We start from the raw sequence: 18714 nt of genomic DNA on the forward strand, positions 1-18714 counted from the left end.
ATTATTTATATTTATATTTCTCGATTGTTTTATATGGTTTTGTGCGAGGGCAGTATTACTATTAATAAAAATGCCGCGTCCTAGAAGATCTAATCTTTCCCGGCGGACCCATAATGCAATTAGGCAACGGAATAGCGCGAGTCAATTATCTGACGAAGAGCGAGAAATCGCCCGAGAAAGGCTCCGCGTTAGTACCCAGCAAAGAAGGGCCTTAATTCGTGCTTCTCAAAGAGAGGCAGCCCGTGAAATGGCAATAAGAAATGGTTCAAGGATTGATTTGAATCGAGCAGCGTTTCGATATGATTGCACCATTGATTACAGCTTGAATCGTTTAGTTTGCATTGGTCCAATGGACGTTGTTTGCTAGCATTGTGGCGCATTGAAGTTTGCTGGTGAAACGTCCGGTTTGTGCTGCCTTAGTGGTAAAGTGACATTGCCATTAGCGGTCACCATAGCCATTGCGTTCCCTGCTTTATGGCGAAACACTAGAATCACGACATTTTCTAGCGAACACTCAAAAATACAATGCCTGTTTCCAAATGACATAATTTGGGGCGGAAAATATTGGAGACGGATATTTAAGGTAATTTACGTTAAAAATTTTATTTTCTATGACTGCCAAAAAAAATTTTGAATAATGTAGTTTGTTAGATTTCTGTAAATAGTGTTTGTAAATATAACTATAACTATGGCTTTGAATTTAAAGATTCAAGGCCAGATTTGCCATCGCATTGGATCATTGCAACCTATTGAAGATGCACAGCAAAAATTCTTGCAAATATACTTCATGGGCAATATGGAAGAACAACTTGACCGGCGTCAAGAAATGAACACAGCTATGAAAGAGCAATTCTCCATGATTTGCATGCTTAGAAATTTAAACCAACCAAAACTGTGCAATGGAACGCGTTTGGTGATAAGAAAACTGATGAGCAATGTGATTCACGCGTTGATACTCAAAGGAAAATTTAAAGATGAGGAAGTTCTTATTCCTAGGATTCCGATGAGCTCAACAGATATGCCCTTTGAATTTAAACGAATTCAATTCCCGCTTCGTCTTGCCTTCGCCATGACGATCAACAAGTCACAGGGCCAATCTTTGACTATTTGTGGCCTCAATCTAGAAAATGCGTGTTTTTCTCATGGTCAATTGTACGTGGCATGCTCACGTGTTGGCAAACGATCCGCATTATTTGTTCTTGCACCCGACCAAAAAACGAAGAATGTCGTTTACAACAAGGTGCTTGAATGAAAATCCGATTAATAAATTTATCAGTGTATCCCAGCCTGAACAACATAGCTTTCAACAATTTTTTACCTAGAAATAATATAGAGGGCAATGCAACGTTTGCCGGGCCAGCTAGTTATATATAAATGTGGGTATGTACACATGCTCGAAAATGAAAAAATATGTTATGTGTGGAATTATATAAGCCCAATTCTATAGTTTATACATATTTTAGGAGGGATCGATAGGTCTAGTTAGGTAAAACAATTATGGAATCCAATGTATTTGAAATATATCTATAAAGAAGCAATCAATTCAATATTATTCTTGAGGTCATAGTCAAATTACTCAGCATCCTTACCTTCAAGTGCATAATACATATTTTGCATTAGCGTACGGTATTAATGTTAATGTTAATGTTTGTGTGTGAGTGCGATATACAACTTCATGCATATAACTTATATGCATATGTATACACATTCATATATCGGCTAGCACATAAACCGGTTGGTATTAAAAGTGTAAGTGCTGCTTTCTTATACTTTTACTTGAAAATGTAATATGCATAATATTTGAATTTCAATAAAAGCAATATATATACATATGTACATACTTTGATCTGTATTTTGATTGTATCAGTGTCTGTATTGCAATTGACCTACTGATATTCAGTCAGAATAAAGATTGACATCGCTATTCTCATTATTGACATGCTTTATTAAGGAGCGCATATTGCTATTGATACGAGCAATACTGATGACTAAATTGATAACTTTAGTGGTCTCTTATATACATACATGTATGTATAGAAATGCAACGCATTAGATCCGTTTGCAAAATTTAGCGCATAAACGTGCATTCATATGCATACATCATGTGCACATAGACATGCATATACATATATTTTAATGTACTTATATTTCTACGACACATAGTTTCACATCTATGAACGTGGGTATATGTGTGTGCATATCTACAAAATGTATAAAGCTAGCTTGCTTTTGGACATTTTGTGGCTTGCATTCGCATACATAGACACACACGCAAGCGTGAATATACAGTCGGTGACGCCAACACAGCCACATTCGACTCTCATGCCTTAAAAAAGAGAGAGCCAAATGTACTACTACAGTGGGCCTACCATTCAACAATTTAATGAAAACCATAAAGCGATTTTGCTGTTTGTGTGAGGGTTATATATGTATGTATATATATAACTAATATTAATTTGTAAAATATATATATATATATATATATATATATATATATATATATATATATATATATATATATATATATATATATTATATAATATATAATGTATATATATTCAGTAACAATATATATTTTTATTTTTTTTTTTCAACTTCAAACTCATATAAAACATATAATATTACTTGAAATTAAAAAAGTGAAAATGCTAAATTGTAGCTTGAAGAATTACCTTTCTAATGAGGTATATATCAATATAGTATATTTAATCTAATTAACAAAAATTTTGCACAACCCGGAAAAACACCAAATTTTAATATTCGGGTTTTCTTTAACAAGACCAGATTCGAGTTCTATTATCCATGTCTTTAGCTACGATATTGAAGATATCGAGGTTTTGTGACCTCGGCAGTCTGCCTGGCTCCATAAATTATCTATATAGTTCAGGTCTGGGGGCTCGGAAGGTGTTTCAAAAAGTTCACAATAACCAAGACTCGATTTTGTGGACTTATGCTTAGGGCCCTTTTCCTGGAACAGCTTAAATGTGAAATAATGTGTGAATATATATACATACATATGTTTTTATATATATACTTGTATTAGAGCCCCTTTAAAATAATCTAAAAAGATCTACAACGAATTGCATATAAAACCTCTGAAGTAAATGATATATGTGTGTACGTATGTATATGTATCGTAGACATTTTAATCTTATGAGCGTGTAGCTTGCCTCGGTGTACGCAACCATTCAATGCAACTGTTTCTTTCGTGCTTCGATTATGTATTAGTATTATCCGAGGAGATGGAGTTGCTTCTGTGCTTTTTCTCTCATCGACCGACTCAATTTTAGTCGTCGGTTTTTATATTTGCTCGTCACAACGAATGCAATCAGGCTCACACACACGCATACATACGTTTTTATATTTTGTCTGCCCACAATGACAAGCATGTATATGTGTGTGGCACTATTAAAAATCTATTCCTACAACATTTTTTATTTTGAATAAGTTTACAAAAATACTACTGTTTAAAGTTTGTATGTTAAATGTTATACAATATGTTATGTTATATGCACGAACCTTTGTGCATTTATATATATGTACATAGATAGACAACTACACGTATACATACATATGTATGTATATTGTGTGCCGCCCACATGGGATGGATTTTAAAATGGTTGAAAAGCTGGCAATAGCAACAATAACAACAACCAGGACCACGAAGTATACAAAAATCTAATGCACTCAGAGTAGAACTGAACTGCGACCCTTGTATCAACAAAACTACAACAATATGAATACACACCCACACACACACAAAACACACAGAAATAATCGGGTATATGTGGGCGCATGGCTGCTTGTATACATTACTGTGTATGTGTGCAGCTGCATTTATGTATGTGTCCATATGCATGTGCATGTACAGAATACAGCATACGAAGTAGGCTTAGAGGAATCTGAAAAGTGACTGTAAGTTGAACTAGTTATGGTATACTAGAGAGAACTACTCACTTGTGCGCTTTTATGCATGTAACTCAAAATTATACATAGATATGTACATGTGTATACTATTCAAAATTATCGAATTTCTACTCTTACGAATTCTAGTAGAACACTAGTACCCTGCACTCATCAACAACCTACCGCTCTATAAAAAAAAATAAATAAAACAAATAAGAAAGCTGTAGTGGAGACTGCTCGACTACGAGATCCCTTGAACCCTTCGAGCAATATCTATTTCAATAATTTTTCGCGTCTTTCTGCTTACACAAGACACACGCACACACACACACACTCACACACGCATACACATATACATACACGCACACAAGCATTCCACGCCTAAACACGCATGGGCTGCTGTGTGCGCTTACTATGAGAACTTAATTGTGTAATAACTTTTCTTATTGATGTACTTTCTTCATGAAACTTTCAGATTATAAATATAACATGGATATGCATGCATTTGCCAAAGCACAAGTCTCTAGTACTTGAAATACTTGAGGGTGAAGGTGAGGGGGTGAATATAGGGGTGGCGGGTAAATTTTAACAAAACCCGAAATTGTATAAAATACATATAAGTCTACAATAAAAATTTGGAAAATCTAGCTCTAAAGGTGTAGGAGATATAATTAAATAAGGTGATATAGTTAAATAAGGTGATATATTTAAAAAAGCTTTTAATCGATAAAAAAAATCGGGAGTAGTTATCGATATTTAGAGAAAAACTCGATATGCGGAAACAAAAGTCTCTTTTAAGCCTCTAGATCTTATATCTTCTGAGATCGGCGCGTTCATACATTCGGACGGACGGACAGACAGACGGACAGGGCCAAATCGACTCAGCTCGTCGCCCTGATCAAAAATATATATACTTTGTGGGGTCTGCCACGCCTCCTTCTGCCTGTTACATACATTTCAACACAACCAATATACCCTGATTTCCCATTTTCAATGGGTTCAGGGTATAAAAATATAAATAACAAGTAAGAAAACTCTAGTCGAGAGTGCTCGACTAGATACTACCCTGAACCAAACTAATAACAAGTAAGAAAATTCTAGTCGAAAGTGCTCGACTAGATACTACCCTGAACCCAACAAATAAAAATGCTCATTTAGTATGGCTGAAATTTCAATTTCGATGTATTTAAAAATATAAATAAAATACCAAACTCATTTAATAAAATATAAAAATATTTTGAAACAATTAAAAAAAACTAACATCAGTTGCATCGATCGGGATTCGAACCGCGACTTCTCGATCGAGCATCATGTCGCTACTCACTACGCCACCTCACTTTCGAAAGCCGCTTTGGCAAAACTGAAATACATTCAAACTAACAACTGATGTGATTCAAAGAATGTTCCAGAATAAGTTTGAATGTGTGTGTGCACACGTATACGATACTGTTGTAGCTGCTGCACGTGCGTTTGTTAATTGGCCAAATATTTGATTATTTTTTATTAATTTTTGACTGAACGGAATTTAATGAAACTTTCGGCATATGATCTACATATTATATTGAATATTTGAGAAATTAAAAAAAAAAGAAAAATCATTCACAATTAGCTATAGTGGCATCTGATTTGAACTTGAATGTTTTTACTCGATAAAAACATAACGGGATGATTTATCGAATTTTAAAAGCAAACTCGACGTCCACGCTGTATAAACGGTCATTTAAAAAAAAAAATTCAAGTCTCTAGCTCTTATATCTTCGGAAATCGACGCGTTCAAACATACGGACAGACGGACAGACGGACGGACGGACAGACGGACAGACAGACAGACGGACAGGGCCAAATCGACTCAGCTCGTCGCCCTGATCAAGAATATATATACTTTGTGGGGTCTGCCACGCCTCCTTCTGCCTGTTACATACATTTCAACAAAACCATTATACCCTGATTTCCCATTTCCATTTCAGGGTATAAAAATGCACATTTAGTATGGCTAAAATTTCAAATTCGATGTATTTAAAGATATAAATGAAATATAAAACCCATTTAATTAAATATAAAAATATTTTGAAACAATTAAGAAAATTACCATCAGTTGCATTGCCCGGGGTTCGAACCCGCGACCTCTCGCTCGAGCGTCACGCATCTACTCACTACGCCACCTCACTTTCAGAAGCCGTTTTGGCAAAACTGAAATAGATTCACTGCTGAAGCGCCATCTACCAAAACTAAACCAAACTAACTGCTGATGTGATTCTAAAAATCTGCTTGAACAATCAAACTATTAAAAACACACATTTAGTATAGTTAAAATCTCAATTTCGGTGTTTTTAAAAATATAAATTAAATAGAATACTCATTTATCAAAATAAAAAATATTTTGAAACAATTAAAAAAATTAATATCAGTTGCACCGATCGGGATTCGAACCGCGACTTCTCGATCGAGCATCATGTCGCTACTCACTACGCCACCTCACTTTCGAAAGCCGCTTTGGCAAAACTGAAATACATTCAAACTAACAACTGATGTGATTCAAAGAATGTTCCAGAATAAGTTTGAATGTGTGTGTGCACACGTATACGATACTGTTGTAGCTGCTGCACGTGCGTTTGTTAATTGGCCAAATATTTGATTATTTTCAATTAATTTTTGACCTAACGGAATTTAATGAAACTTTCAGCATATGATTTACATATTATATTGAATATTTGACAAATTAAAAAAAAAAAGAAAAATTTTTCACAATTAGCTATACTGGCATCTGACTTGAACTTGAATGTTTTTATTCGATAAAAACATAACGGGATGATTTATCGATTTTTAAAAGCAAACTTGATATCCGCGCTGTATATACGGTCATTTAAAAAAAATTCTAGTCTCTAGCTCTTATATCTTCTGAAATCGATCATCATTGCATCATTGCAGCAAGGATCTTCAAATTACATATACAATTTATACAATTTTGATTTTATTATATATTTATATCCATATATTGGATACCAGCTCCAAGCTATCTATGCGTACAGACAGAAGCACGCCTTTTCGCACATTCTGGATTCTCTACCCGTTACTTTAATTTTTTCATATGACGCTTTATTAAGTTATTCTATTTTAGCAACTGGCTGATCAAGCAAAGCAGCGAAGCAAATTATGTTTAGAGTAGGAAACTTCTTCGATGTTTTTTTTTTTTTTTTTTTTCATGAATACATATTTTGTTTTTTATAAAGTAGATAATTTACTGGGAAGGTGCGAGCTTGAATGAGTGGCACTTAATACTTTTCTGTTTCTTAGTCGAATAATTTTATAAGTTTAAATTTCTTTCTTCTTAAATAGCCCTCAAATACATATACGCAAATACATACATATGTATATATGTATATAAGTCTGCACGCATAGCATCAAGCATTCCAGCCTTACTCACGCGCTCATTTGTATGTGTGTATGTATGCACAGATAAATGCGTACTCTAGCATATTCTAAGAATCTCAGTTGTAGGCAGCAGCGCCGGCGATCTTTATTTTAGTTATTTTGACATGAACATGCTATTCGGCTTGATAGGTCCGAGTTCAAATCCCGCGGAAAACTCTTTTTTTGTAAATTGTAAATTTTTGTTATTTTAGCTTCTTTTATGTTTTTCAAATTTCATAAAAATGTTTAATTTGGTATTATAAATACATATCGATTAAGATTATTTATGTATACATCTCACGCATATAAATGTCGAAATTTGGGCGCTATAAATGCCGATTTCCATGCCTCAGTTGGCGTCGACACCTCATTTTTGGCCAGTTCTTAGAACGAGCTAACAATAACCTAAATTCAAAATTTGAATTATTACGCTAAAAAAAATGTGAAAACTACAGGGTATTTTTCGATATGACACGCCCTTAAAGAGGCGTAACAATTATTTTCGGGGCATCGATAGAGGAGGTTACCAGTAACTCAACTATCCAAATTTGAAGCTTCTAGCTCTTAAACTGTAGGAGATATAAACTTTTGCGGTTTGCCACGCCCCCTTTTGGGCTGACATATATATACTATAGCTCGTTGGACTTGGGTGGTCAAACCAAATTATATAAAATTTCAGGTCTCCAATAGTGCCTAAAATATAGCAGAACTCGAAAAATCACTATATATTCAGGTCCGATTTGCCACGCCCCTAGTGGGCGTGGATATACACGAGCATGTGTTTCAAATATCAAGTCTCGAGCTTTAATAGCGCCGAAATAAACTGCGTTTATACGGACAAACGGACGGACATTGCACAAAACTAATATACTCATTTCACTTTTGTGAATGATTATAAAAAACAATACAAGTAAGAAAGCTCTAATCGAGACTGATCGCTATGAGATTCTCTGAACCCTTCGAGGACCTGATATTTCAGTAATTCTTTGCTTGTTTCTGCATACACAAAACAACACAAGCACCCAGGAACTAGTAAGTTTTAGCTGCAGTGTGTACAATTAATTGTTTAATAACATTTCTTGTGAATGTACTATTTTTCTGTCTACATCAGTGATGCCAATGTTTCCTTTTCCCGTACAGATCTGTCCTGTTTTTAAGGGAAATCTGTCCTTTTTTTGTAAATGCGAATCGTGTTCATATTCTTCCAGTTGGTTGGTTGTTCTTCCAGTTAATTGGTTGTGGATGTAACAGAATTCTATTAATTAACATTGCAGAACAGTTGAACAGAACTTTAGCATTAAATATGCTAAATTCTTTACCGATATTTGGTTAAGAACAGTGCCAAAATGAGTAAAAAATTGAATTGTGTAGCTGCTTTGTATATAACAAGATTTTATTCATATAAACGTAATTTTATAACTAAAGGATTTTATATATTTTATACATATTATTATTATTTATATTTGATATACATATATACAATCATTCGCAAATCGACTCAGCTCGTCTCCCTGATTAAGAATATATATACTTTTGTGGGGTCTGCCACGCTTCCTTCTGCCTGTTACATACATTTTAAAAAACCATTATACTCTGATTTCCCATTTTTTATAGGTTCAGGGTATAAATACCTGTAAGACTGTGCAACATGTAATTTCCCGATGTGTCAGCATGTGTGTGTGATTAATAGTCAGTCGTAACAACTACTTATCTATACATATATTTTACATATCAGTATTATCAAACCCAGCAGTGTAATATTCCAGATCAGGACAAAGAGCTGTAGCAATTAGTTTCTGGTGTAGTTAATAAAATTTTGTTTGTTACTAAGTCAAAAGACCCAGAGCACATATACACCTAAACACATTTTCTATGTATATGTGCATGTGTACTCGGTGTTTATCACAGAAATCTTAATGTATTTTCATCGATAATTTTTAAGAGTTTTCATACTTGTTGATTTTTTACTAAACTTAAACCATTACTTATCATATCGGTTTCCATTCCAGAAGCGAAGATTTAACCTCTTTAATGAAGCCTAATCAACACGGGAAATGCAAGTGAAAAATTGTGCGCTACAGATAAGCCCGCTGATAAGTAGTTCCTTTACATTGATACTTAAAATAACCGGAATAACTATAGGGATATTATCTAGTAAAGATATCTTAAAGATATTAATACTCGTTATCGAGTTGAAATATAGACTGGTTCAAGCACTGGCAGTAGCTCTCACTAGAGTCGCGGGTGGAATGGCAGAAACAGATACCACAGAGAATCAGGAAGCAGCAACGTTAGCTATCAAGTGCGATGATTCTAACAGTTCCACTTTCATTAGCGATAAGTCCAATAGTATTGAAAAAAAGGAATATAATGGGATGAAACTGCACAATTCAAGAAGCGAAAGTAATCGAAAAGATCTATACTGTAAACAGACAAAAGATGGTACTGATAGTGATAACGATAATGATGATGGCGATGACAATGATGCTAATGACAACATAAACGAAGAGGAGAAAGCAACACATATAATATGCGATGAAACCAGAAATTCCGCTCTACAGCAGAATGATGCAAATGTGGCCAATTTTTATCAAGAAGATGTTGGCCAAAGTTTAGATGAGAGAGAAAGTGAAAAAGCATCCTCTGTCGATGTGGGCCAGAACCAAGTTCAGCCAACATATACCACAAATACGTACATTGCCCCGGAGCAAGCGTTAGTTACTAGAGTGGAACTAGTTGTACCAGCTCAACTAAATTCCGAACAGATTCAGCATAGCAAGTTGCATTACAACAATAGCAGTAGCCGCAACAGCAACATCAACAGCAACAACAACACTACTAATACTACTACTACTACTGACGTCCAATTCAGCAGCGCAATGCCAGTAATGCCCACTGATAAAAACAATGGTTGTGAAACAGACTCCTCCTCTTCCAACGTGAATTTAAGGATTCCTACTAATTTAACACTAACGACAAAAACAACAGGTGATATTTTAAATTCAGAAAGGCGAACTACAATTTGGACACCACACGACGAATATAAAGCCTCAGTATCTGGCGCTGACACTGCTTCAGTATCTGGCTCTGGCTCCGGCTCTGGTCATTTGGAGCAACTCACTAGCAATTCAGATCGTTTACAAATGAGCTGCACTGATTCGAATGGCTATAAATCAAATATGTTTGGCTCACAGCAAGAGCCACATCATCCCGCCGACCTACTTTTGCAAATAGAAAAGGAAACAGCTGGAAATATAGGAAATTTTGGGCAGTTGCTGCCATTGGAGCAACATGAGCAACGACAACAACACTTCAATCAACAGCAACAGCATCACTCCCACATGCAAACTCATTTACAGAGCAGCATGTATGCACAAATGCTGCCCCAGCAACAACATTCACATCAGCAGCAGCCGCAGCCACTTCAACAACAGCTGCATCATCCGCAGCAACAGCACAACATACATCAAGAAAATATCTTGGAGCATCAGCAATCGCTACACTATGTCAATTATATACATCAGCAATATGCTCATGATCAATTGTTTGCGCTCCATCATTCTCATGATATTCAGCAACAGCAACAACAGCAGCAACAGCAGCAGCATGCTCAACAGCAACAGCATGCTCAACAGCAACAGCATCCGCAACATCGGCATCATATTGATTGTCATGGCCCGAGGCAACAGCAATCAACAATTCAGCATGCGATTTCTAATACACAGCAACAGATGCCGGAGCAATATCATGATCTTATGATCACCGAATATCATGAGGATCCCTGTTCAGGGTACAATTTGTGAGTAACGTATGAAATTCGGTTGATAGTCCAGATATACCTTCTACCACTTCTCAAGGCAATCTAATAATTTCATGTTTTTCAGAACACTTTCTCCGAGCAATGCTAAAACAGAAAATCAAGATGATGGCTACGAGACAAGTGCTGGGGATGTCTTAACACCTAATTCACATAGTTCGTCCACACACTCGGTAACCCCGCAGCATCAGATGCAACATGTGGCACCGCTTGGCTTACTTGCACAAAGTAAACATGAAGACTTAAGCTTAAACTCGAAACATAAACAAAGTCAAGCGACTAACACATCTAGCAGTAGTCCCCAAGTGCGAGTGGCCCAAGGTGCTTTGTCTGCTCTATCAATGTCACAAAATGTTAGTGCTGATCCCTACAGCTTTATGGCCGAAGAGATGAGCATTCTGTCACCAGCTGGTCATTCAGCAGCTATCGATATGCCAGGTACCACATCCAATGCCTCAAGCTATTCACCTGTACCACAAGCTCAAGGCTCAGCCCATTGTCGTGATATTGTTGTCACTGTTGTCCAAAAGCCCAGTGAAATATATAGCAACATTAAGGAACATCAGCAATCGCTCACGCCCAACAGCGAACCGCATACTGATTCTCATAGTACGGAAATTCGAATGGTTGGCGATGCATCCTCTCAAGATTCCAACAAATCCAACAATTTCGACTTGCAACACGAGAAGCCAGGCTCGGGGTCCCAGCCAAAGAGAAGGGGTCGTAAAAAGAAATTAATTGAAGCAGACAATATGCAAATAGACACTGCACAGCCATGGTGAGTACTTGTTTAGCCTATAAGAACCACAGTCTGCAAATACATTTGAACAACATTTTCTTATAAATCGATAAGAGAAAAATAGGATGATATCTTCGCCAAAGCATTTCAGTTACAAATAAATCAAGTTGTATGTTAACTGCTGGCAGTACTACTGTCAGCACTCTCAATATCGGCAACCGGATTAGATCTATTTGTTGAAGCTTTAACATTTGCTGGTGCCTTTATTATTTCTGTTTCAAAGACCCTTTCATCTATTATACTCAGAATATAGATGTATTGCTGATATTACTCACTCACATACTCTTTCGTTTCCCTAATGAAAGATAGTTGCCGGGCTGGTATACAACTTAGGTCTCGAAGAGATGGCTCTTGGTGGAATTGTATTGATATTGCAGGACCTCTATTATATAAGCAAATAATGATGGCCAATATCTAGTATGGATGGGAGACACCTTGAAAATTGCGCATATATTTCTAAGCTACTATTATATGGGTTTTCGTGTAGTAGATTTACTCGACCATATATTGGCTTTATCACACTATAATATTTACTTTGTACACTCTACATCAATTTAGCGGTAGCAGAGATGGAGGTGTTGGCTCAGAAGATATGCTGGCCATGAAGCCCAAAGAGCGTAAGAAGCACGACCGATTTAATGGAATGTCTGAGGCGGAAGTAATTCAGCGTACCATACCCGATCATCTTTGTGATAATCTCGATATTGTCATAGTGAGTTGTAAATTTCGTACAGTCCAGTTGTGCTGGAATACATGTTGGAACTGATTTGATATAGAGTACGACTAATATCTGGACCTTTTAACAAATAGGTGGGTATAAATCCCGGCTTGTTCGCTGCATATAAGGGTCATCATTATGCCGGCCCTGGTAATCATTTCTGGAAATGCCTATACTTATCGGGCCTGACTCAAGAGCAAATGAGTGCTGAGGATGATTATACGTTAGTTAAGCATGGCATCGGCTTTACTAATATGGTAGCACGTGCTACCAAAGGCTCTGCGGATCTAACGCGCAAGGAAATCAAGGAGGGTAGCCGTATTTTGCTTGAGAAGCTGCAGCGCTTTCGACCCAAGGTCGCCGTTTTCAATGGCAAATTGATATTTGAGGTATTCTCGGGCAAAAAGGAATTTCACTTCGGTCGGCAACCTGATAGAGTCGAAGGCACTAATACTGTGAGTATATACGAATCTAATTTATCTATTTTGCCATAACCTAATGCTTTTACACCGTAAGCTTATTGCAAAATTCAATTTAAAAGTGCATATAAGTAAGAACTTAAAAGGATAGTCAGATGCTCGTTCGTATGAACGCATCGATATCAGAGCGATATTTTTAGTCAATTAAAGCATTTTTGTAGACGATATGCAGCAGCAATGGAATACTTGATCCCATTTCCTAATTATCGATGAAAATCGACCATTTGTTTGCTTTTAATCCAAACTAGAATGTCACAAAAGTTGAACACATTTCAAATAATGAAAAAATTCTTGAGATGAATACATAAATTTTACCGCAGCATATTTGCGTAATATTCCAGACTCGTGCTTTGGCAAATAGCAATCTAACTTAATCTAAATAAAAGTTATTCATTTAACCTCTAAACCTTATTTTCTATTCTACATTCTAGTATATTTGGGTGATGCCTTCATCTTCGGCGCGATGCGCTCAGCTGCCTCGTGCTGCAGACAAAGTGCCATTTTATGCAGCATTGAAAAAATTTCGGGACTTTCTCAACGGTCAAATACCGCAAATGGATGACTCGGAATGCATATTCACAGAGCAGCGTATTAGGCAATGCTGCGAACAGCAGGAGTCCGTTAAGAATTTGCCAACGCCAACCAACTCCAATAATAATAATAGCTCCAATAACAATATGGAGCAACAATCTAGTCTTATGTTTGTCGACCATGTCAACAATAACCCCAGCACTAATAATAATAATGAGCCCATCACAGATTGCGCGAATAAAAGTCTGGACAAACAGCTGTTGCCGCACTTCAGTAACAATACAAATCCAAGTTTGAGCAACGTGAATCCCCGTGATGGTTTTACCTATGCCAGCAATGAGGAGTCAATGCGTAACAGCAATGAGCACAATTACTTACCTGTATTTGGGAATACACAGGCGGCGCCACCGTCACTGCCTGAAAAGAAAAAACGTGGTCGCCCCAAAAAAATTAAAGGCCAAGACTTAATGGACTCTGCAAACGGGGGCAAAGTGCAGCTAATGGTCCAGCACGATTTCAATAATATTTTGAATTTATCGATGATTGCAACAAACGCTAATAGTAGCACGGGCAACGGTACTGAGTTACCCACTAAGAAAAAACGTGGCAGACCAAAAAAACTAAAGCCCAGCCTAGAGAACATGTTGACAAACGTCAAGCAACAGCATCATCATCATCATCAGCAGCAGCAGCAGCAACAACAACAACAACAACAGCAACAATCGGCAAATGCAACACCAACTGGAGGTATGATTTCGATTTCAATGGATCATAATACTGCATCCCCACAGAGTCAGAGCCATCAAGCGCTACCTAGCTTATATAATACGCCGCCTCCTTCACACATATTATATACAGCATCTGCGTCGCCAATGGCTTCGCCAGCTCTCAACTGCAGCTACCCGCCAGTCGGTCAAGACCAGCAACAGCAGCATATGCAGCTTATACAAACAGATCATCACCAAATGCAGGCTGCTGTTGGCGCAGTCATCAGAGATCAACCTCATTTAGGCGAAACACCACCGCCGAGCTCACCAAATATTTGTACTGGGGTTGACTTTGAGCCGCCAAGCGAGCAGAATGATGGCCAGGATACTAATCTACTGACCCGGTCGGCAGATAAATTGCAAATGGAGCCACTGACACATGTACCCGAACATTATCAGCAGTGGACACATCATCAGCAACAGCAACAACAATCCGCCCAAAAGCTCAATCAATCCCAATCTTCGCCCGTTAGTCACTATCAACCGCAAGCGCAACTTAACTATCAACCAGATCCGGCTGAGCATTGGCAACGCTATACTGAACACAGCAATAGTCGATCTTATATGGTATCCTCACCCCACTCAAATCATAATATAAATGTAAGTCCGCAACTGACTAGTAATACGCAGTCAAGTCAAGCTGCCTCCGCCGATATGTCGCGTAAGAGTTTGTCGGGTCTAGAATCTCTCGTTGATCAAATACCAACAATAAGTGAGCATGAAACCAACGTTATATCCACAGCAACAGCAGCTGCAGCAGCTGCTGCTGTCGAAAGTCGTTTATTGGGACTACAACAACAGGAGCAGCAGCACCAGCAGCAACAGCAGCAACAACAACTGCAGCAGCAAAAGAATGTTCATACGGAATCTACATCGAACAACAATGTGATTAGCAACTTTTCTGTTAGCAGTTTGGCCGCATCGTCAGCTACAACGAATATTGATGCACATTTGGACCAAACGAACAGCAGTGCTAGCAGGCTCGAGACTAGCAGCAACACAAATACCAGCAATAACAACAACGACTATCCCAATCATAGTCAGGGTGGCTATGCGCATCCACATGCTAGCCATTTGATTAGCTCCGCGTTGGTAACAGCAACAGCTGCTGATGGAAGTCAACCAGTGATGCATCCACATCCACCTCCACACCCACATCCGCATCCGCATTCGCATTCGCATTCACATCCGCAAATGTATATGGAACATATGCACATGGCCCATGCGATGCCAACGGTGAATGTCAACCCAATGTACGCTCCGCCTTATGGTCCACAGCATGGTGCATCAGCACCCGAATATGGTCCCTACAGCGTGCAGAGTGGTACGCCTGCATTGCATGTGCCCAGCCCAAATTATCCATATGCCCACTATGGGCAACAGGCTAATTACACTGGCTTTGCACATGCACATCCACACCCGCATCCACACCCACATCCACACCCGCATTCGCATCATCCACACCATCACGTAGGACATCCAGCAGCGCACCATTTAAGCGTCTTTGACCGGCTTAAGCCGACGGATATGAGCGGCTATACGGGATACTAATAACAACCACAACAGCTACAATATAAGTTCATTTAGCAATCTCTCCGGCTAAGCCGGTCATACATATATATACTTATATATATATATATATATATATATATATATATATATATATATATATATATATATATGTATATAGTTTTCAGTAACATTAACAATTAAAGAAGATAACCAAAGATTCCGCGTAATAAATTTCTTTTATAAGCATTAACGAAAGCTTAAGCGAATAAATTAATCATATAAATATATATACATATATGTTTATATTTTTATTTATTTTATTTTATTTGAAACTGAAAAACGTAAGGCATTAAATCATTTTATACAATAGGCGTGTTATTTATCCTATAACTATTCAAATTATTGAAGTCTACAATATTCGAATATAGAATATTCAGTTCCTCTTCTTTCCCTGTCCTATTTTAATATTTTTTTCTTTCTGTGCAGACAATACTTAAAATATGAACTTACTATGCTGATAGATTGGTATATGGAGTCTATACTAAAATAAGAACAATGCAAAAAAACGTGATATATGAAACAGTTATTATCGTTGGTGTTTTACGCTTAAGTTTAAGAACTAGAATTTCCCCACTTTATGATTTTTTGATTAAATTAGGTTTTCGTTCTTTTATTTTTTTGCATTTCCTTTTATGTTGTAAATATCAACCATGGCGCTGTTATCATATAATAAAAATTGCTTTGTTCTCTTGTACATTACAATATCTCGTCCTCGTCAAAAGTCTGCGAAAAACGGAAAACAAATAATACTTGTTTAAAAACGATATCACAATGTTTAATTATTTGGTAGACAAAGCAATGGCATCTTAGATCTTAATTGCGTTTAATTGCATTATAAACTATCTAGTTTTTCTCTAGCTAGATTTTATCGCCGATGTGTATAAGACCACATTTATATTCAATATATACATATATATATATATATATATATATATATTGCTTTTTTTTGTCTGAACAAACGAGTTGGTGGTATTTGTAATATACATACATATATCGATATTCGAAGTTGTGTAGAACTGCTCTAATATTATATATACATACATACACATATAAATACTACGTTTATACGCCTACAACATGTTATTTTTATTATTATTTTTTGTGTTGTGTTGAAAATTACTGATTGGTTACTAGTTGAACGAAAGTAATTTCAGATATATTAAATGTACTATTGAAAAAATTATTATTTACTATACTGTCCGTGGTTTCTGATTTCTGATTGGCGGCGTATAAACGTAGTTCCAATTATACGTATTAAGCATGAATTTTAATAAGTACTCACTTTAAATGTCATCTATAATATTTCGAGTGATTTCTAAACTTAACAAGCTTATAGCTATGTATGTGAAAGGTTAGGGTTTATGGATAAGATCGGTATACTTAATATGTAGATAATTGCATTTACATTCGTCTAAATAATACCATTTCGAATAAATGTTTTTGTTTTTATGTACACTCATACAATTTTTAATATAATATCCATATATAGCGATATGTATGTGCTTCTTTCTGAAATCTCTTTAGCTTGAGTGGCTTACGAGATGCGTTTATACGAGATAAGTTCATAACTTCATATGGTTGGATAGACTGATAGCTGGACAGAATAGGCGAACAGGCAGACATGGCTCGATTGACCCATCTAGTTCTTATAAATAATGTTTAATATAATTATGTACTTTATGAGGTCTGCTAATCCTAATCATAAAAATCGCACGCAGCAGGTAAGAAAACTAATAAATACGTATATTCACAGTCGCATTTAAAGTACATTTGCCACATTTGGCTGGGTTTTACGGACTGCACAATACTCATCCACGGCCCAAACGCTGCCAGATCTATTTTTCGATTTTCCACTCCCACAGTTTTGAGTTTAGATATATCCGCCATATCCTTTTCATCTGGAGTTGTCAACGCTAGTATATATATGTATATTCCAAATTTTAACTCAATCCCAGTATGCTCGACTTGTTTCCTTTCTCTCCCTCTTAAATGCTAAAAGACACAGACTCAATCGTAGTATATGTGGCATGTACCTAAGCAGTAGTTCCCAATAATTTTAATTTTGTATACCCTGAACCTATTGAAAATGGGAAATCAGGGAATAATGGTTTTGTTGAAATGTATATAACAGGCAGAAGGAGGCGTAGCAGACCCCATAAAGTATATATTCTTGATCAGGGCGACGAGCTGTCAGCTGTCAGTTCGACGGTCTGTCTGTCCGTATGTTTGAACGCGTCGATTTCAGAAGATAAAAGAGCTAGAGACTTAATTTTTTTTAAATCTCCGTATTTACAGCGCGGATATCGAGTTTACCATTAAAAATCGATAACTCATCCCGATCTATTTTTTTATCGATAAGTAACTTTATCGAAAAATAGTTATAAAATTATATCTACTACACCTTTATCGCTAGTCTCCAAACTTTTTATGTATGCTTATATGCAATTTCGGTTTTTGTTAAAATTTACCCCCCACCTCTATGTCCACCCCCTCACCCTCACTTGTGTAAAAGGCGTATTTAAAATAATAGAGACTTGTGCTTTGGCAAATACATACACATCCATGTTATAATCATAATCTGAAAGTTTCATGAAGATCGTATGTCCACAAAAAAAGTAATTAAACAATTATGATCTCAAAGTATATGTGTGTATGTGTTTGTGTATGTAAATGTTTGTGTATGCCTGTGTGTATGTGTATGAGTGTGTGTGTAT

General features: G+C 36.7%; 1 protein-coding gene across 7 annotated transcripts in view; it reads left to right on the top strand.

The window, feature by feature from the left end:
* The window catches only part of Tdg (Thymine DNA glycosylase), a 25840-nt gene extending 8387 nt beyond the window's left edge, over positions 1–17453 (top strand). For 6 of the 7 annotated variants that reach the window (XM_089472736.1, XM_089472734.1, XM_089472731.1 and 3 more), the window contains exons 2-6: positions 9327–11116; positions 11202–11912; positions 12492–12645; positions 12744–13106; positions 13562–17453. In XM_089472736.1, the coding sequence (XP_089328862.1) occupies positions 9372–11116; positions 11202–11912; positions 12492–12645; positions 12744–13106; positions 13562–15979 (5391 nt within the window). In that variant the 5' untranslated portion in view covers positions 9327–9371 and the 3' untranslated portion in view covers positions 15980–17453. Of the gene's footprint in view, positions 1–53; positions 584–9326; positions 11117–11201; positions 11913–12491; positions 12646–12743; positions 13107–13561 lie in introns of all 7 variants that reach the window. The other variant, XM_089472730.1, reaches the window with a different exon arrangement.
* The last annotated feature ends 1261 nt before the right edge of the window (positions 17454–18714 follow it).

Source organism: Drosophila arizonae, chromosome 6, assembly GCF_054131065.1.
Source record: "Drosophila arizonae isolate 15081-1271.41 chromosome 6, UAZ_ARI_1.0, whole genome shotgun sequence".
Lineage (NCBI taxonomy): Eukaryota > Metazoa > Arthropoda > Insecta > Diptera > Drosophilidae > Drosophila > Drosophila arizonae.